The 21,495-nt window shown below is 37.6% G+C and overlaps 1 protein-coding gene across 13 annotated transcripts in view; it reads left to right on the top strand.

The window, feature by feature from the left end:
• Positions 1-21,495, top strand: part of LOC122573649 — a 391,847-nt gene that overhangs the window by 367,077 nt on the left and 3,275 nt on the right. For 10 of the 13 annotated variants that reach the window (XM_043740306.1, XM_043740304.1, XM_043740303.1 and 7 more), the window contains 9 exons: positions 11,943-12,033; positions 15,170-15,418; positions 16,122-16,386; positions 16,902-17,355; positions 17,596-17,860; positions 18,261-18,630; positions 18,835-19,124; positions 19,306-19,539; positions 19,760-19,910. In XM_043740306.1, the coding sequence (XP_043596241.1) occupies positions 11,943-12,033; positions 15,170-15,418; positions 16,122-16,386; positions 16,902-17,355; positions 17,596-17,860; positions 18,261-18,630; positions 18,835-19,124; positions 19,306-19,539; positions 19,760-19,910 (2,369 nt within the window). Of the gene's footprint in view, positions 1-11,942; positions 12,034-15,169; positions 15,419-16,121; positions 16,387-16,901; positions 17,356-17,595; positions 17,861-18,260; positions 18,631-18,834; positions 19,125-19,305; positions 19,540-19,759; positions 19,911-20,525; positions 21,487-21,495 lie in introns of those variants that run through there. The other 3 variants (XR_006318791.1, XM_043740312.1, XM_043740310.1) reach the window with 3 other exon arrangements.

The following is a 21,495-nucleotide window of genomic DNA, read 5'->3' as shown; positions in this document are numbered from 1 at the left end:
CGACTTGTATTTTCACACGTTGTGCGTTGCTCCATAATTGACCGTGCAAAGTATTTAACCCGTAATTGGTAGGACCTATGAATCTTTAGGAATTTTTATTCTCGTGGTGATTTGGAATGTGTGGGTCATGAGGTACTATGTCATTGATCAATCTACAACTTAACGTCCACCAGTCCATGTTATCATCTTTTGCAAACTCCTGAACAATTTGTCTATCTAATTATATACCAATATACCAATCTAAATAAATAGCAATTACGAGCTAAATGTTCACACGCATACGTTTTCTCCTGTAAATAAAAAATTGCTTCTCTCTGACATCAAAAATATTCACACTTCCGACTATATTGTACCAAGAGGGTCAGGCACCCAATTCGCCAAACATTTTCAGTCATAGGTGTCGATCGCGAAGCAGATCAACCAGAACTGTTTTCAGCACGCGATCAACCGAGGCTGGAAATAAGTCTAACGATCGATAGAAGATATAATCGTGGCCTCGGGAACGCCGCGTTCCATTCGCTATTGTTCCAGGACACGTTCGACGTTATTGCGTAGCACGGGATCGGGATGTTTCGCCGTATGACGGCGCCGTTCAATTTATTTCACCGAATACAGGTTTACGAGTGCCTGTTAAGCACGGTTACCGTCGCATTGTGTTAGCCAGATACACGGAGCACCGTTTATTACGCGTTTTATAGCCACCACCTCCCATCCACCGACTACTTTTGTCGTAAATGCATCCACGGCTGAGCACGATCGCGCCTCGAAACGATCATCGCCGGTTAAACGTACCTACAGAATAGCGATGGCAGAATGGTGGGTAAAGACGCGCGCGTCAAACGCTTTCGTTATTAACACTTTACCGACCGATAGCCTATTTATCGGCTTTTGTCGTCGACAATCTTCCTCATTATTTGAGCAGTAATTTGTTATTTAGTATTAAGATACCTTGCTCAGTTGCGTCAGTTGCGTTGCTTTATTAGCTCCCACAGTTTTATACCAATTTGAAAAACTTACTGTTCGCGATCAACGAAAAGAATGGTATTGGAGAGTCTAAACCGAAACAGAGCCGGCGCCAGGGAGAATCTGCGCCTGAGCTGTTGGTCGGACGTGCGTATGCTGTTGAACCGCTAGCGGTCGGTAAAGTGTTAATAAATTAATTCTGCTCCCGTGACAAGAACCAGCGTATAAAGGAATATCGTATCGCGGTCATCGGGAATATATTATTAGCATTCACGGTGCAATGTATTCGGGCTTCTGATCAGTTTCAGAATGAATTTCATCTGTTCAATATCGATATCGTGTTTGGAGGTAGTATACATTATTATTATTTGAATATTATAGTACTATTAATATATTTATAATTTTGATTTTAGTTTTCATAGATTTTGTATTAGAGTATTTCGAGGACCAATTTTTTATAGATCGATGGCTGATTAAGCATTTTTTGTTTTTATTTGGAAAACCTCAGTCAAGGTTTATACGTTGTGAATGTTGATAAGTTCGAGGCGACAATATTTGTAAATATAACTGATTGTAGATATGGATCATGCTATGGAATATCGATACGATCGTAAAAAAAAAGGAAATTATCATTCGAATATAATTTTTGTAACTGCGATATATGTACGTGTTTTTTTTCAACTCCCTTGAAAGCATTAATAAAGTATATAGACACGTGTGTATATAGGGTGAGCGTATTTCTATGTAAATTTGAACACAGCTATCAGTACACAGAAGAATGAATTCGTCGGGGGCATTGTTAATAGTAATTCTGGTGGAACACAGTCAATTTTCGTGGCTATCGGTTGTATTTGATCAAAGCTGTCATAAGCGGGGATAATCGAATGTTCGGTAGATTGAAAATTGGGGTAGATTTCGCTTCTCATAATAGGATCGCAGGAATGGCACGCGATCCGTTTCGACCCGATAAAAGTAGGTCTCTGTGGGAAAATAATCGCGAGACTTTCGCTCGATCGTTATCACCCTTCAACGAAGCTACGCCACTGTGAAGATAAACAATCAATTCCCATACACCATCATGGACGTTTTGATGTTCGTATCTTGACACTGACAAGAGGAGATCGAAAGATAGATAAACTGTATTCCAAATTTTCGGTGGAAGTTCTTTACAATAAACATTGGATGAATTTATCGAAAAAGATAGCGTAATATTTTCCTATCTAAAATATTCTTGTTATTGAAATGAAAAACAAAGACCAAAAACTAGATACTTATTATTATTATTATCTTTTATAGTCCGTGCCTTTTGGCTTTGGACGAACTTTCGGCTTTACATTTCTTACACTTATATTGCTCCTTATATATCTACCTTCCCTCTTATCTAATCCATTGTCAAAAACTAGATACATTAATCGTATTCCAAAGTTAGAACTCTTTAGAATAAGCGTCAAATTAATTTGATAAGAAATATATAACATAATTGTACATGTCTAAAGTGTTCTTCTTATTTAAATAGAAAACGTAGATAAAAACCAGATACATAAACTGTATTTGAAAATAGAATTTTTTTAGAATAAACGTCAAATTAGTTCGATAAAAAATATATAACATTCTTTCTTATTTAAAATATTCCTGCTATTGAAATAAAAATCTTCCTTATATGATAAAAACGAAGATCATGGAGAAATTACGGTCGTAACATTTTCAGGCGAATTTCATGCTCCGAACAGACGAAACGATTCTTTTTCAACCCCCGAGCAGACACTTACTCCGGAGCCCGGTGCGTGTTAGACGAAAGCGCGGTCTCGTATAATAAACCAGCCATTATCGTGTCACTGTTCACCATCCAATCTTCTTTGTTATCAAACTTTACCGTCGCCTTATGAAAAAGGTTCACAATCACCCTCGGCCCAGAAACCGCGTTTGTCTTCGCTGCTAAAGGCACGTCGCCGCTGTGCAATCCGTATAAATGCATTGCGAGACGCTTTACCCTATATTTCAGTTAGTTTCTGCGATTCATAAATAAATTATGCACTTCTAAGGCTCTGAGGAAACGAACGGCCTCCGCTGTTTTAGAGTATTCGCGGCTTCCTTGTCTTTTATTATTTCCTTTCAAACATAATACATCATATTGAAGCAATAGTAGAGAAATTAAGGAGCGAGATAAAGCTATGGAATGCGAACTGCTTTCGATATTGCGAGAGATTGATTCGCCCGGAAATGTAACTTGTAAGAAAAGCTAGATAGAGAAAAACACAGATTGGATAGTGAACATCCCCCAGGATGATGTAATAGGGACATTTGGCAAAGACAGACTACTATACCCGTTTAATCCGACAAATGGGAACCTAGTTCCATATCTGTGATCTTCCAGAACAATTACATAAGATCTTTCATGGTCTGGAATAATATTGTTTGCTATTTATTACCTTGTAAGCTAGTCTTTTGAATTACACATCCCAAAGAATTCAAATTATCGCGTGTAGATTTAAATTAAAATTTTTTAATTTAAATGAGATTCTTCTATGGTTACAAATATTCTATGCATGAGCTTTCAAAGCAACGACACAAGCGCTTCAAGCTTTCTCAACAGAAAAAGATATTTAAGAGCAGCCCTTAAACTCTTCTTTTTCCTTACAAATTTCATTTATCTTTCTTCTCCCTTTTGAAAAACTATGTAAATGCCCTGCAAACCACGATCAGCTCCTTTTTCTCATAGCCAAAAATATTTTCTTGCATTCCAAGTTCACAAAGTGTACGGAAACGATTCGATTCTACCAACCTTACGCGTTTTTCCAAACAAAAAAGCTAAATCTCTTTCTCGCAAACCAACATCAACCCCTTTTTCTGCGCTACTAAAAGCATTTTCTTGCATTTCAAGTTTGTAAAGCGTGTGACTAATTTGCAGAAACGGTTCGATTACGCTCCCTTTCGCGTTTCATCTGTCATCAATAGGCGACACGCGATTATACTTCGACGAACATTTCTACCCCTTCTAAAATGGAAAAATCCTCGTCGACGATGCGTCTCGAGCAGCTGAGAGTAATTATTGTTTACACGTTAGATCGCACGTGAGCGATAGTACGGAGCATGCACGTTCACGTACACGTGAGCTATGCAAACGCAGACGGCGGCTAAGACAAACAGGTATTCATGAATGTAGTATTGAATCGGGGTGTCAGAGCCACCTTTGTGTACTCGCGCCATTATTATCCGCGGAAACTATAACGCTTACAATATGACTGCAACGATAGTGCTCGTTTCTCCCCTCCTTTTTCCTCGTTAATAAAGACCTTTCAACACGTTGCTGTTTCCAACCTTCTGCCGTGTTTTTATTGCATAGCATATCCTACGATAGATGAGAATTAAGAATGCAGAATGTAAGGGATAAGAATTTTTTTAAAATATTCAATTACGTAAAAGTCATTATTTCTTTTAAAAAATACATTTATTTTTCATTTTATACCTGACACGTTTTGTATCAAATTAAACTTAGGAGAATGAAAAATTTGGAAAATAAAAATTTTCTTAGAATATTCAGTTACGTGAAAGTAACGTATTTTTTATTCTATACCTATCACACCCTATGTCGTCCTAAAAGTAGGTTAATAAAAAATTTGTAGACTGAGAATTTGCTTAGGATATTTAGTTGGGGAAAAGTAACTTCAAATTTTGTTAGCCATCATGAAACGCGATGTTATTAATATATTTCTAAAGGTAACACAGTAGCAGTCGATGCTTGTGTACAGTAATAACTGAAATATAATAGCGTCCAAAGCCTCGGAGCTTAGCACGAGCAACACTGCTTTAACCCATTGAGACTGATGTTGCATTATAACGATTTTATCGTAGATAAGCGTTTAAAAGCAATACATCTGCACATGGTGCAGCTGTAGTACCGAAATACGGTATTTGGCGAGGATTATGTTGTAAGAGAGGGTGATAGTTGAACTAGTAACGGAACTTCTGTATATAATGAGCTCCCTTGGTTTATTTGGCAGGGTGTTTCCAGAGAACAATACCATGTACACCCTAGGTATTGTTTTAGTCCGTTGTTGAGACTAAGGATTTGGTTTTATTTTCAGTTTTGGTTTCAACGAACTGCAATTTACAGTCTACTCTCATTTGCATTGTAGTCTATCTTTACTCTATTCTTCTATCATTAATATAGTCGTGAAAATTACGTAAAGTGTTTGCAAGTAATTCGAGTAGTAGGTAATATCGCAAACGCGAGTAGATAGGATACAAATTGAGGAATATGTTCGAGCATCCTTGATTAAAATTGAGTAGTTTACGAATTTAATAGTCGTTTAATCGTAGAAATGGTGCAGTATCGAAGATTCTTATGCGCTACTTGAAATATTAAACATCGAATTCCAAATACATTATGTTCTGTTTTATCGGCCCTATGCTATCGCTCGTAAATATCTCAATATTTTTATCCGAACGATACTTTAAACACATAAACGATATGAGGATATAGAATCTTTCAAACAACAAAAGTGCTCCATAACGTTTGATACTTATATTCAATACTATTAATATTAGTACTGAACGTTCCATTGATGTTCGACCAAATGCACGCACTGATGTAAAGTGGATTGCATATTTACAGGCGACCCTAGCGCAACATTCAACTTCCTCGAACTTGAAAAATAAGTGCCATGCACATTCGACATTTATATACATGAACTTTCCTCATTATCTTAATGTCTAGAATCATCCATATAATTTATAAATATAAACATTCTTTGTAATATACATCGGAATAAAAATAAAAAGAAAGATCATGATTTGTCTTTTCGTCTGCATTTTCGCAATGGAATTACATCCAGACCAGAAACAGGCGAATATCCAAGCAATTTTGAACAATGTGTATAGTATGTCTCCTATTTTACTCTGAGAAAAATCTACGTCTGGCTACATACATGTCTACAAGACCGCTCTCCTAATAAATCTTATTTTGTCGTCAATATATTCCTGTAACCGGCTTCCTCCTCGTCCAGACGTAATACGAACGAAAGTAATCGCGCGATTTTCCAATTTATCGTCCGAGGATCGGCAATGGTTTGGCAATCGCGTCTTGTAACAATACGTCTTCCACGGATGCTTGTTCCGGGTTGAAAAATGCCCGTGACCCGGACCAATTCACGAAACGAGATTAATGGTTTCGCGAGGATGTTGCCTGTCGTTGAGAAAGAATCTCGTCGAACAAAACGGGACGAAACGGAATGAAATAAAACGAAGGGAACGGAAACGCACGAGCGCCTCTTGATCAATTCCTCGACAAAGCACGGATCGCTGGCAATTACCAGCGCTCGTGCACACGACTACAATAATGCCACAGGGGCGGATTACACTCTGCAGACCAACCCTTTTTCCGGATTGCTGCATTTTATGCGCCTTTTTGCGCAAAGTGCAGCGACCGAACGCTGCTCGATCGTTCTGTACTGCTCTTTTTTTCTGCAGCGATAGATTTTAATGAAATACGAGTTTATGGCGGTTCTTTGCGAGGGTAACATGGAAATCGACGGATAGAAACGTAATTAATATGAAATGATCCAGATGAGACTATTGTAAATGAAGATTACAGGCTGTAGAATTCGATATAAATCATATCTTCTGGTTCTCAAATTCAGTGCGTTGTGAACTGATCTGCAGTTACTAAAATTGTTCCTTTAATTTCATTCTAGGGCTGAACAGACGTTTTTCTATCCCTTTTTAATTTAAAAAGATATTGCTCGTCGTAATACTAAAATATTGAGAAACATTAACACGTCGAAGGTATTATGATATTGTTTGTCTTAACAGTGAATCTATCTGGTTTATTCATAAAGCGACATTCAAATATTAAAACTAATAAAAACGTATTATTATATTTTGTATTTATTTCTAATGTGTATTTTTATTTATTGCACAATATGTAATTTTTCATATGGTTTTTCGATATATTGTGCTTACAGTTCTAATATTTTGTTTCGAATGTAATACGTCAGCGATGAAGTTCTTAGACAGTTAAGTTAATTTAAAGTTCTTGTCTCTAAACTCTGCCATATTTGTCATCCTTGAAACTTTCACTCTCTACATTGACCGCCCTTAGGAACTTTCCACCCCATATACACTTTGAGAGTTCTAACTTTTACGCATGTATCCATCTTCACTTCGCTGACCCTCGATATTATATTAAAAATTCATTTCAATTTTTTAACTGTCCGCAAAGCACCTTAGTTAATTAATACTGCTACTAAAATATGAAAAGTGCTTCTGATGAAGTGGTATATCATTAACAATTTAACGAATATAGATAAGTACAATATAAATATATATATAAATATATATATATATATATATATTTATATATAGTACAAAAAACGGTACATAAAGATTAAATCTAGAAAATTCTTATAAAGAGTCACGAATTCGTGAGATTATCTTTGCCACTTTAATATAAACAAAGAAAACATATAAATCTACTCGCATAAAAATATCGAAAGAATATTAGGTAAATACTAGATCCAACTGATACGTATAAATATGAATTGGTCACTTTTACCATTCTAGAGTTACAATCTTTCCAAAAAAATTTGTTACAAGTCTACTCATGCAAAAATGCTCAGAGAATATTATAGTAAATAAATAATTATTAAATAATAATAAAATAATACTAACAGCAACTGCAACACATGCAATCATAACAGGAAGATTCAGAAATTGTTAACATAATTTTATGGTAATTTCGGAACTCCATCTTCCTGGCTGTTACATCGTCGCCGAGGCATCCGGAGTTTCTATCAGCAACCGGAACACATGGCACCGGCCAGCCGTTCCTCGTGATTTACTGCTATTGCCTTGCAAACTTGATTATAATGATGCAGGAACACTGTTTGCCGAATTATACGCGGAACCGCGTGTAGCCGGACTTTCATTAAACGATAATCATCTTCCGCTCACTTGTTGGAACGGCCGGAAACTGTTGGGGACAATGCGTCTTCCACGTATTGTCTCCGGTATCGCGCTTCGCCTCTTTATCGCGGCTCAAACAGTTTTCCCACGTGAGAATGCAACCGTAGTTGATAAAAAGTTGGCGACGCTTTGACGCCGGGAGAAAGCGTGAAATTTGCTCTGGGAATTAATTAAAAGGAAGAACAAGCGTTTTTCGCGATGCTGCTGACGTACTTTAATTAGCAAGAAAAATATAAGAAAGCATAAGAATTATATTTATCCGCAGCTTTAAAGTGCAAAGAATTTGTAAGGAGAATTTCTAATCTTTGAATCTTCGAATCTTTGAATTTCTAAATTTCCAAATCTAAATGTAATTTAGTTTTAGATTAAAAAGTTTCTACTTGAGAATTGCATTCTAAATTCGAACTCTAATACCAGTTGAAAGCAGAACCGTTTAATCTTCCGATAGTTAAGTTCTAGTTGAATTTCCTGCAGACCAAACAATCGAGGACGAACGAATCCACGAAATGTTGGAGGAAGAGCATAAAGGAACGATATGCAAAGTGAAGGTAACCGTAAAGGCTGCAATCTTGATTATTCATCGTATGACGGGCTCGCTGACAATCGCTCTTCTATTTGCACTTATAATTACTATTTGCGGAGCATTGTTCTTAAGTCTGACGCCTGAAATGGCACCCTAGTTGATAAGTTACGGGGAATCACCGTGCAAAGTCTCCCCGTTTCACAACTGGAATCGACTTCCAAGTAAAACTCTAATGAAGAAGGTTACGGGGTTACTTGCAGATCTCGTAAATTATTACGTTATCCCCGGAAGAGGAATAAGGCCCCTACGTTCGTTAATATTCACGAGCTATACGTATAGAAAAACTGCTCTTCAGAATAAAAATTTAACTTAATAATACATAGATATTATTATTTATACAAAGATCCAAAGACTCAAAGATTCGAAAATGTTTATATAAATTTATATTTTTACAATATAAACACAATTACAGAAATACAGAGGTGGAACGTACTTTGTAAATTATTATATATAATTAAAATTTTGTATATATTATATAATATATCACAACGAGGGTTTTACTTTGAATATTTTACATATTTTTCCATAGTATGTGCATTCTGTGCATTTTTGCATCATTAAATTTTCCATAACTGCAGAAACATCTAATTGTAATAAATTATGTTACATTAGATCTAAAACCTCTCTAATCCAGTTATTTTAAAATAAAATTTAGAATAAAAATAAAATTTCACTTTTTAAAAGACTTACGCAATCACAGAATAAAAATTTAGTAGATAAAATGTTGTTTCAACAAACCACAACAATCTTTCGTTGATGCTGTAACTCATCTCGTATCAGAAACGATTCTATGAAGCCTCAAGTAAACGAGATGGAAATGAGACGAGCGTAAAAACAGGGCAGCGTGAACGATAACGGGATGAGATAGCGAACGCATAAAGACGTTGTCACCTTCCAACGAACGCGTTAATAAAGGTAGACGGTTTAAGGCCGATCGGATACTTCAATCTTACCGAATGCCATTTTCATAATCGTTTCGGAAGCACGGTAAGAGTTAAAGTAAACTTGGAGCTTTAACGAACGGACTTCTAAGCCGATTAACATCCTCGAACTCCTCGAATATACACAATCCAGGAGTCTGAACAAGCAAGTTCGCCGGGACAATCAGCTTATTCGCGGAGTTTCTTTCCACGATCCAGTATGTACACAAACGAGCTATCTATGAAACGATGCTGAGGAAAAACGGACAATAAAAATGTCTTCCAGGCGTTTCAAAGCGAAAAACAATTGAAATCGATCAGCCGCTTATCGACTTTCTCAAAGGAGACTTAATTACGAACTTGAGCATTGATCGCGCTCTTTCATTCATTTTACTCTGCATTATTATCTCTTCATCTTCTTCGTTCGCTGTAAAATTTGTACTTCAAAAGTTTTAGGCTTCGACTTTTACACTTTCGATATCTAAATTCTCTAGGACGTGAAATTCCGAATAAAAACATTTGAAATGTTCATTCTTAGACGTTGCCTATCGGACAGGTTTCGCGTATCTTTTCATCTTTCGTTGTATGTTTCCTGAAAATTCATGTTTATACGTCGGAAAATTTTGAAATTCAGAGATTCAAACATTCGAAGGTTAAAAATATCTTCGTCGAACTCCTTGCAATCTTCCTATTATTAGAAGTATCACAAATGTGACCATCTAATTGAAATTTGACTTTGACCCTATGACTTGATTGCAGTTAGATAAGTTTCATCTGCTTTAAAATTTATCCCCGAAGAAACGCTACGAGCGGTATGCATTGTATATATTGTTCTACTATTTATCCAACTTCATCATGGCACATAATATAAGTTCAGGAACTCGTTATCAAGACGAGAGAATCGCAACAAAGTCGTACCGTTCTCCAGTGGTAATTTTTCTAATAAAAAAACGCGGCTCTGAAAAGGATAGTCGAGCGTAGCAGCGAGTAATTATCAATTAATCTTCATTAAAGCCTTACGCGTTCCTGCAGATGGCTGCTACGATGGAAAACAATCGGACGCTTGCTCCAAGGAGCGTGCAGTTAGTTTGGAAAGTTAGTTTCGAAAGAGGCAGAAGGAGAGAGAAGAGCGGGGGAAAACGAAAAGGGTGTTGCCAGGCGTGTTGGAGACTCGCCCTCGACTCGTCTCCCTCGGAAAGCTTAAATCGGCTTCATATCTCAGCCCCTGCAACCCTCTTGTATCTCTAATCAGATCATTAAGCTCGCGGAGCGTGCGCATGAAGAAATTTGTCGCGAATCTAGTCCTCCGCGTGACTCGCGAAGAAAATGTATAATCGAATCAACATTGACGAGGGGTCGCGACTTTTTCCGTTTCGGCTTGCGCGTAAATGTGCACGCCTGTCGATAAACCTTCGGATACACTCGACGAGTTATTAAGTTAGAACTACGACTGGGGTTGCTTGTAAAGTGGATGGCCAAACTTGGCGAAATTCTGCCCCTCTCTTTTTATGTATATTTCAGCTTCCCTTTGCCATTCGTTTCTTCACCATGCTCCTGCTTTTCTTTTTTTGCGTAATATATTTTCCGGACGTTTCCCGTCTCAAGTTCTTTCTTTCTTCTTTCAACGCGGAACACTACGTTTAATCAAAAGCCAAGCAATGAAATTAATTCACGAAAATGTTGAAACTCGTCGTAACGTTAGAGATACCTTTTTAATGCTTCGTCAAATATTATTTAAGCTAATTTACTGCTTCATACTATTCGCTTCTTTGATACTTATTTAAGCTTCATACTTATTTAATCTGATACTTATTTAAATACTTTGTTGGATTACAGAAAATCGTAGAATCCAAGTGTCTCATAGAGACAATGACGAGTACTAAATGTATTCAAAGTTACTGCGGTTCTCGAATTTTGAGCATTCGTGACTAAAGACGTCTGAAGTGTCGTTACAGTAATAGAGAGAATGGTTTCTACGACAGATGGTTAAAGTTCCGAAACTCGTAACGGGGGTGGAATGCGAAGGTGGTAGCAAAGTATAGTGGCAACTGTCTTCCAAATGAGAGCCATTTTTTATCCACGACACAGCTGTGACAACATGTTCCACAACTGTATCCATTACCATCTCCCTTTATAATAATTTCTCACCTCTATAATCATAACGATTACACCGACGATACAGCGATCGTTTAAATCTACAAACCGTTCCACCGTGAAACTCCATGACAAAGGATACATTTTTTACAGGCTAATTGCATTGGAACATTTTTTCCTTTCTTTTCTTTTTTTCTTTATTTGAAATTTTATTTATCGTCAAACGTTTCGACCTCGGTGAGTTATATTGGACTCTGAAGTATTAATATTTCACGGTAGAATTATCACACTGGAAGCAATTGAAACATGCGCAACAATGGCAAAGGGATTGAACGAGGCCACGGTACGGGTTCAGTTAGAACCTTTTCGACGAGAATTAAAACTGGACAGCTCCTTCAAGCGAATTCGATTTGTTCCAGGATGGAGGAGACATCACGGGGGTTGCTACAGCATAAGCACAGAGCCGAACAGCTGAAGCAAGAGAAAACTGCGCTCACACTTTCTTACGAGGTAAGATTTTACCAAAAAAATGTTTCGAAGTAGCTCAGAAGTTTAGTCGATTATCCATAATATTAATAAACCTCGATATTCGGCAGAACCACATTTAACAGTCGGTTTAACACTTATTCAATAATTATTATGTCTCATTACAGTGTTTGGTAAAATTTCAAAATGTTTGCCAGTCACTTGTAAACTTCGAACTTTTCGAAAATGTTAAATTATGTAACATTACGAGATGCCATTAAATCTTGTGATTTCAAAAGATCAAGATCGCTCGATAATTAGTCGTATCGCGTGTTACATCGAAACATAAGTCCCTGAAGGAATTCAATTTCTGCAGAATTTCAATTGCGCGTACCGTCCTCCTTGAATTTATATTCGTTCGAGTGGTGCGTCGGATTTTAGCTTCCCGAATCTAGGGTGAAATGAAAAGCGGAATGTCTCCCCCTTGATTCAACCATTGGTTCCGTTGTCGATAAGCATGAGCAGATAACGAAGAGGCTGTCAAATTCTCTGGTCTATCGAACAGAGTTTCCAACGTTTATTGTGACGACTATTTCTTTTTTTCTCTTCTACGATTTATTTGTTTTTTCTCTTTTTTTTTTGTAAACAGAAGTCGAGACACGATGACACTTTGGTAAAAAGCTTCCAGCTGCCATGGTCCAATAACAACGCTCTCGTAACGCGAACCAACAAGCTGTTATTGTATTTCAGCTGAAGTTGTCATGTACGATTGTTCCTGTCGGCGACACAAAGCGGGGTGCTGGGTTTATCGTTTAATTCACGTAACGCAATTTATTTCGTCCTCTTACTCGGTACTTTCGATCCGTGAAGCGACACAATGGGCTGAAGAACGCGATATGCACGCGATGTATACTCCGCGTCGATTAAAAACACTCGATCGATGCGATTAAGGATATTCTTTCCGATGGACCTGTTACCGATCGGATGGCGTTTCAATTAATTTCTCTGTACATTTGAAGCAGACGCACACGCAGGTGAAAGGGGGTGCGTTTATTCGAAACTTTTCGAACTTGACTAATCTATGCTCTCAATAAACCGAAAGATTGACATCTATGAATTCGTCTGAGAAATTCGTCTGTCGTATTGTAGACAGGAGGGTATGGCATACAAAAAATTCAAGTTGACCTTAAATTTTCCCCTTCGTTTATAGAAAAACTATGTATGTTACGTAATGTCTCCCACTGTACCGAAAACTTCTTTTCTAAAAACAATGTTTTCATGCTTTCATTTCTTTACAATATATTTAATTACTTTAAATTCAAGGAAGCTTCTACATTTCTAGGTTCTACAGGTTTAATTTTCGAATCCATATGCCTTATGATTTATACTATAATATGACATAGAATCACCCTCAAATTACTTTTACGATCATTTAAGACCTACAGCGTATGTGAAATCTATGTTTAAAAATCTGTTTTTATCCGTTATACCTGTCCAACAACGTCGAAAATCAAAGATAGAGAAACATATTTGAATAGAATGTGGTTTCGTAGAAAGGCAATTTTGGCAAAGACCGCCAGCAAATTCCCTAATTTCTGCTCTATCCTAAGCGAGCCATCTGCGAACTGACAATACTTTCGCCACATATTTGCCAACGACCAATATTCCTGACTTAACGAAGTAACGTAACGCGGCCGTGTACAATGAAAGGGGAGGAAACGGTAAACGGTCGCGTTTACTACGAACCCTTAGAATGGTACGCACTATCTCGTTCACGGCCGGTTTGCTTCTAAAAGAGTCGTAGATTTAGAGCGCGTGGGGTGTGCATCACTGCCCCACGAAATACCGTTTATTATCGATCGTCACTCGATCCCCTGGTTCAATGTCGTCCCGCCCCACCGGTGCCACCCCCCTAAAAGTCCCTTTGCCGGCTATGAAGAAGTATATCCATAATGCCTGCAAGTGTTCTCTCTAGCTGTTCGATTTTACTTGCGGAGCGCGCATCCCCCTTCTTTCTTCGCGATCTCAGGACAAAAAGTTGCTTGAAAATTCCGCTTAACATAATTTTTCTGGTAAGAAAGGCGAATGGGTTTCGTCACATCGCTGACGAATTTTTTTTTTAGTACTATTAGTATTAATAAATTAACGTTGTTTTATTAGTAGATTAGAGGAGCTGATAATACGAGGAAAGAAATCTAATTCAATAGGATGTGCTAAAAATTGCACCTCGTAACCTTCTCTCCTATGTTCTTTATAAATTCGAGTAAATTGTCTTTTGAATTCTTCGTACATTCGAATTTAACATCTTGTTACAAGTGTGTTCTTCAAGATTAGAAATTGATTAGATTAAAAATGTCCCTGTACTCGATGCGTGCAATTCAGAAGCGAGCAGAAGCTGCCGGGCGTGACGATAGATTAGTCGAAAGTGGCGGGAAACGACACGAAAAGATACGCTGCGGAAAGAATTCTATGAAGCGGACAGTTTATATTTCTATTTTTCGTTGCTCTTCTCCCGCGAGATGACAGAAAATCGTTGCTCTCCCTTCAGCTTTGAAAGAAGAAGGGAGTGTAGACATTAGCAAGGGCCGGCTGGCTGGCACGACTGTTATAAATCAGACACACGCACCCTCTATTAGCACCCCTGTCCCCGACAGGTCTCTAGAGCCCTAATTTAACGTTAAACGCTTTTCTGCTAATAACGACCGCTTGTGTTATTAACTCTGACTACGGAACTGCGCCGAATCCTTGAGAAAACTGCAGTTGGTCACCGAGAAGGCGCGACACTTCTTCGAATTATCGCCATAGCCCTTCGAATTATTGTCGATTTCTCAGTAAGCAAAGCACCGCTCCTTGATTTTCTTATCCATCGTTTTGAAACATCCGAGAAAACGTTTTATCATCTTCTCGTGCTATTTGTATTATTTCTCAATTGATGCTATAGCCTACGAGAGTTTGAATTAAATATTACATATAATTTTGGAATATTTGTTATTCTCATTTGTATTCTACGATTCACGTGACGAAGACTATCATTTTTAATTCATTTAAAATTAAATAACTCAAATCTAATCCCAGTTCGAGTTATTGTAATCACCTCGTCGAGTTAAAACAATGACGCGAATTACATTGAACCGCTTTTTGGTTAATGACGTTTTATTTTTTGTTTTTCATTTGCCAACAGGCACGCGTGCATCAGTATCAGGCTCAGATTTCGAAGCTGCAGCTGGAGAACGAGTCGATGAGGGGTCAGCTGCGCGGTTTGGAGGCTGCATGTGCTGGTGAGGTGCATGCTGCGTTGGTGGCACGTCTGGCGACCTTGGAAACGGAACACGCTGCCTTGGCACGAGACGCGGACGCTCAGCGTCGCCAGTACGAGCGGTGCCTGGACGACGTCGCCAACCAGGTGGTCCGCGCCCTTCTATCCCAAAAGGTTCATTGCTATGCTCTCGTTACCACGTCCTCGACTTGTCTTTCTTCTCTTCTCATTTCCTCTTTTAATTCTCATTTTTTATTCACCTTTTGTCGCGATGAAATACTCATCGATCTTTATGTCTAATTATTTGATGATATCCGAAGATTTGTCATATCGAAGTAAATTATGTTGCATTTAAAATATACTCATACTTCTGAGTCGATTTCGTTGACTAGTATAAGACGTTGGCCTTTACGGGGTAATATTTGTGTTTAATTTCTTCTCCTCTTTTACGTGTACTACCTGTTTAAAAGAAATCTACCAATGGTTAACCAGATTTCACCTTTAATGTCGATCCCGTCTAATCCATCTGCTAAGCTGCGAGATTGCAAAGCTGCAAGTGTGTGTTCACGCATACTAAATTAGCTCGATTAAATAACACGAATATACTTATCAATATTTTCCAGGGGACAAACTTCTGTGTTCGAATAACTTGACGTTGCTCGAACCTTTTAGTACGTAGAAGGAAAAACAACGAACAGAAGAATATTTTATTTTCTTTAATGCTAGTTTTCGTGTAGCAAACGCTTGTTTATCCAATCACATTTTCAACATTTTACTTTAAAATCCTCATTGTTCGTCCGCTAACGCGCTTTCTATTGTCATTTCTAAGATTATGTTTGAAAAAACGGCGTACTTATTGTTTCTTTGTGCTGTATAGGGTCTGAGGGAAGAAATCGGTGCATTGCAGAGGCGTATACGGGAGCTGGAGGCTCAAAATCGAGCACTTTCAGGATTATTGGCCCAGGCCGCAAATCCTGGAAGTCCGACAGAATTGATTCAAGGGATCCTCGAAGCTGGACCGGCGGCACTAGTCGCTGCTCTTGGTCTGGACCCAGCTTGGGTTCCCTTATCAAGGCCACGCTCGCTCAATTTACAGATACCAGTCATGGCTGCTACGAAATGTCGAAGAAACAGACCTTTGGGTACGTTTATCAATACCAAATAGAAATATCTTTTATGAACGAGTAATCGTTTTAAAATTATATATAGCTTGACTAGATAATTCCACGTGTGATTGTACGTTGTGCGTGTGAAATCTTTAACCCTTCCACGTTCGATTGTAGTTTCAAATTTTAGTAACTAAATAAACGGTAAATATATTTTACTTTCAATAAAACTGATTCTAATTTTAATACATTGCATCTCGCTTATAAAAATATCACAAATATATATAATAATTAAGAAGGAAAAATTTGTTTACACAGTCCAAGTAAACGTTATGCACAAGTAAAAGAATTAAGGATACGATATGACTTGAAAGAGCCAGAATTAAAATAAGCATTATGCTTATAAGTGAAATGTACAGCTGAGGTATTCACAATAGTCGTACGACAATTACCCATGTTACTCGTTATATCTGCAATACCATTATGGTATTAACAATTAACACAAATGCTAAGACAATAAGATTAAAGTAATGCTCACCGCGATAATTCAGCACAAAAACCGTCAGAAGAGGAAGGTAGCGAGAGTCCAGAAAGTGGGAACAGAGACGAGGGTTATTCAACGATGTCCAGCGACGTACAGGGTGAGGGTGCTCGACAGGAACCGTCCCGAGGGTTAGAAGATCTAAAGGAGGCGACAGACGAGACCGAGGCAGACGTTTCACCGGATGCACGGCTGGTCGCCCTTGACGCTGGCGACCCGGACGTGCTGTTTTTGCCGTTGAATCTCACCGTAGGAATAAATCCACGTCACAGTTATCCCCCAACCAAAGACTTGCTGCCGTATCAGCACGTGATGCGCAGCTTCTCTGACAGTCACCTATGCCTCAAGCTGACCGCTACAACCAATTTCACGCCGTACAAGCTACCAAGCCCCATGGGATCCTCTTCTCTTCTTCTAGTCGAAGAAGAAGGCTGGGATGCCGAGTATGTGCAACAATGGCTCAGGTTCGTTCATAATTTCCTAATTACTTCCCTGTCGTTTTCTTCCTGTAATCATTAATCACAAATTATCAAAAAAAAGTAATATGATTTTTTTGTTTACTTTTATTAATTTACTTTTATTGGAAATTGATCGTGACGATCAAATTGGTTTTACAGTTTAAATTCGATTTAAAATTGAATATATGTAAAACACAATGGTATGGGTTGAAAAGGAAAACAAATTGAAATTTTTGCAACCCAAAGGTTGGACGACAGCAGGAGTGCTCAACAACATCGAGATCACCTCGAGTTGGAATACGACAGAGCAGAATTGGAAGATTGGAGTTTCTCGTTGTCCACCGAGGACCTTGTTCAAAATGAATCTACGGTATGGAAAGAACCCTCCACCACTACCACCCCAGCTCTTCCAGCAATCAAGGAACATAATCCTTTAGAATTGGAAGAAGACGCGAATGAATGTTTGTGGAATGGTGCCAGTTACCTTGCTGATAGAACAGGAGGCGAATTGGTAAGAACAGAAAACAACATTGCTTCTTTATATCTTCTTCAAATTAGATATGGTTTTAACAATTGATAAATTTTCGATAAAACTCCATTTATACAAACTTTCCGGTAGAAAGCTAATTTATGTAATTAGATTTCATACAATAAAAGTCTACTGATTGTCCGCTTTATGATTTTTCATTCATATGATAAGAGTTTACGTTTGATGGATTTAAGTGAATTTAAGTGGATTAAATAAATGGATTTAACTAACAAGAGTTAATTTAACCGGGTATTGAATACAACTTGGTTCAAATAACTGGAGTTCATATAAACAAAGTTCTACTTAGTCTTAAATTAGGCTATTCGTTAAACAATGCAATTGTATACAATTTTTATTTGGGAATCTCTTGTTCGTTACCTAGGTTGCTCTTCTTATGGATGCTAGAGCGACTGGGTCGTGGCCATACGCTACAAGTCCTGGTGCTTCCTGGAGCAGCGAAGAAGGAGCATTTGAAAATTCCAGCAAACGATCCTCTGCGGCGTTATCCGGCTGCAGCGATGATCCAGACTCTCCATCCATTGGCACAGATTTCACCAGAGACTTTTATAGACTGGTAAAGTTCGAGAGTACGAAAAGCTTGGCAAGCACGTCGTCGAGAAGCGGAAGACCTCCACCGGACAGGGAACAAGCATTGCAAAGCGTGTTATCCTTTATCGCTGAACAACAAATGTATTTGGCTGAATTGCCAAATAGTCTACTAGAACATAATAGTACAACTCTTGCAACGGAAGGTATATTCTTTTCATGTCTATATGTCTTATCGTTATATTTGCTGTATTTTATTATTTCAAAATTTATTCCTAAGTTCATGTGTCACAACACAAAATTAATGATACAATTCTAAGCATCAAAAATGTTGGAAGAAAAGAATACTTAAGAAAGCTAATAAAGAAATATCTTGGAACACGGATTAAAATCGAACATTATGTAAAAAGTTCTAGAGGAAACCGAACACAAGGATGAGTCTGGAACAGAGGCGATGTGCGCCGAAATAGAAACATCTGTCGATCAAGATAGCAGCAACATCGAGAACATTGCTGAAACGAGCAGTAACGACGATTTGCTCGATCAGATACCCGTACCCTCTTTAGCGCCGGAGGAGAGAATAATCAGTGCGGTAGCTTGCAATGGTGGTGTTTCTTATACTACGGTCGCACCGTCTGAATTAGGTGCCGTTCCCGAGGAAGACGAGGAAGCTGCTACTTCCTCTACACCAAGCACAGTTGTAAGTTCTATAGTAAAAATTTGAAACGAAAAATCATAATTTAAAATTTAAAAAGTTACATCTTTGTTTTAAATTTCATTTATGTGTTTTCTCCAAAGCTTTAAATGTTTTATGTATAATATTGAAAATTTAGTTCAATCCTTATTGCTCGGACAGTATTTTGACATTACGTTTTCATTAGGTAAGTCCAGCAAGAGCACCGCTATTAGTTGAAGGCAGGGACAGATCGCTGAGCTTTCACGAACGTGCCACGTCGAAAGACGTGATAGATGAACTGAATCGAATGATCAGAAAAGGTGAAGAGAACACCGTTACCCAAGAAACCCAGGTGCCGCTTGAAAAATTGGATCTCGCTTGCTGCTGTCCGACTGGATGGGTTCACGTTGAACGAGATATTGACTTTACCGACCCAAAAGTGAGTACTAGTCGTAAAAAATTCAATAGTTATTTTAACCAGTTAACTGCGACTCATCGTCGATTATATTTATTTATGCACTCCATGACCTAAGCCCATGAGAGATTTCTAAAACTATATTCCGCAGTTAACTGGTCAATTAGAAAATTGCCAATTTAAATTTATAAAATAATAATTACCTAATTATCATTTTTTTCACATAAAATTCATATTTCTCCAGGCAAGAGCCAATTTATTAGACGTGATGCTAGAAAGCAGTGAAAGTTCTTCGGCGACATCGAGCAGCGGATCAGCCGGAAGTGACTCGGGGGATGAACCACCTGATTACCGTCACTTGCATAGACTACACCGATACCGACGACAAAAGAAAGGTATTTATTAACAATCCCTTAGTAGTACATCTTCTTGTCCAATCTTGCACATCACTCTGAGATACTTTCTCCTATCTATAAAGTGTATCTTGCGCTGGACACGATATAATTCAACAGACACAAAGGTTATTAAAATAAAAGATTTCAAAGCTTGCGAATCTCGACCATACTTTCAATTTCGACGTCTTTCTGCCTCTCGTTCAATATATACATGTTTCTTCTTCCAAGAATGCATTGTGAAACAAAGAATCGCTTCCGCTTATCATATTCGAAATAACATTACTAACAACAGTATAAAAAATCACGCTACTATACTCCAATATGTGAAATAATTTATTTGACGTAAAATATATTCATTTAAGAAATATTTGAATGTATTTAAAGTAAATGTAAAAGTTAAATAAAAATAATTGGTCAGTGCCATTTTAAACTTTCACAGTAATAAGTATGTATATTAGCGTGGATTGAACACCAACACGCATTAACACGTCACGCTGTTAAGTGGCTTTGGCCGATTAACACCCCGTCACTGTACAGTTACAAAAGAAAATGGAACATGAACACGAACGCTGGTAGCCCTCGCTGTACATAGCCTTTTCCACGTTTTCTGTTCAGATGGTAGCTCCTACGCGGTGTGCTTTGATTGTCACAAGAAAAGCTACGTAGTTCGGCTTAGTGACGATCAGTTTCTGTAACCGACATGCCAGTTGGGAGGAATCGTTTCACCGGGACCTATTTTGGCCTGATCCAACGTGAACTGTACGGCTACAACGGATTTTCTATTGGCTTACTAACCGATTATTAACCAGAAGACGTTAGAACGAATTCGTTACGAGTTACCTTTACGCAATTCCACCTTTGCTATTAAACGAATGAAAATCCGATATATACATATCTGATGAATTCCGATTTAACGTCGGTTAACACATTACGAACGATGCGTTTGACAATTTTTTATATTATATATATTTTTTCTTTTATTATTTTTAAACATTTAATAAAGGCAATGTCTATAGTTTTTCCTGAAAATTTGTCCGTAATGTGTTAATAATATCGTTATTTATTTATTTATTTTTTTTTACACGTACAAAATAACGTTCGTTATTATTTAGGATGATTTTGTAACTAGAATATACGTGAAATTTGTACGCAGATACATAGTAAGTTTGATTAGTTAATAAAATAGAACAGATATTTGAAAATTGTTTTCGTATTTAAAAATTACATGTTATGTAAATACTTCTCTATTGTTCTATTATTTATTATATATTGTCACTGTATCTAATCTAACTGCGTCTGGAATTGCGTCAAGGATTATATAAAACAGTTACTTTCTCTCTCATTCTGAAAAGTACTACTACTGGTTGATTTCCGACATTGGCAGGTGTTCGACTTTTCCACTATTTCTATTTCGATCATTTTCCTATTATTCGTCATCTTATAAGAAAAAGCACAGAAGTAAGACACAAACCTTACATACCTAGTACATTAACCTTTAAGCATAATAATTTTCGTATATAAATATCTCATTTTCATTTGTTTCAATCACGTCAAGTTATTCGTGGCAGACAAATAACATATATTT

Source organism: Bombus pyrosoma, linkage group LG12 (genome assembly GCF_014825855.1).
Source record: "Bombus pyrosoma isolate SC7728 linkage group LG12, ASM1482585v1, whole genome shotgun sequence".
NCBI classification, from domain to species: Eukaryota; Metazoa; Arthropoda; class Insecta; order Hymenoptera; family Apidae; genus Bombus; species Bombus pyrosoma.
This window is presented reverse-complemented; position numbering and strand designations above follow the sequence as displayed.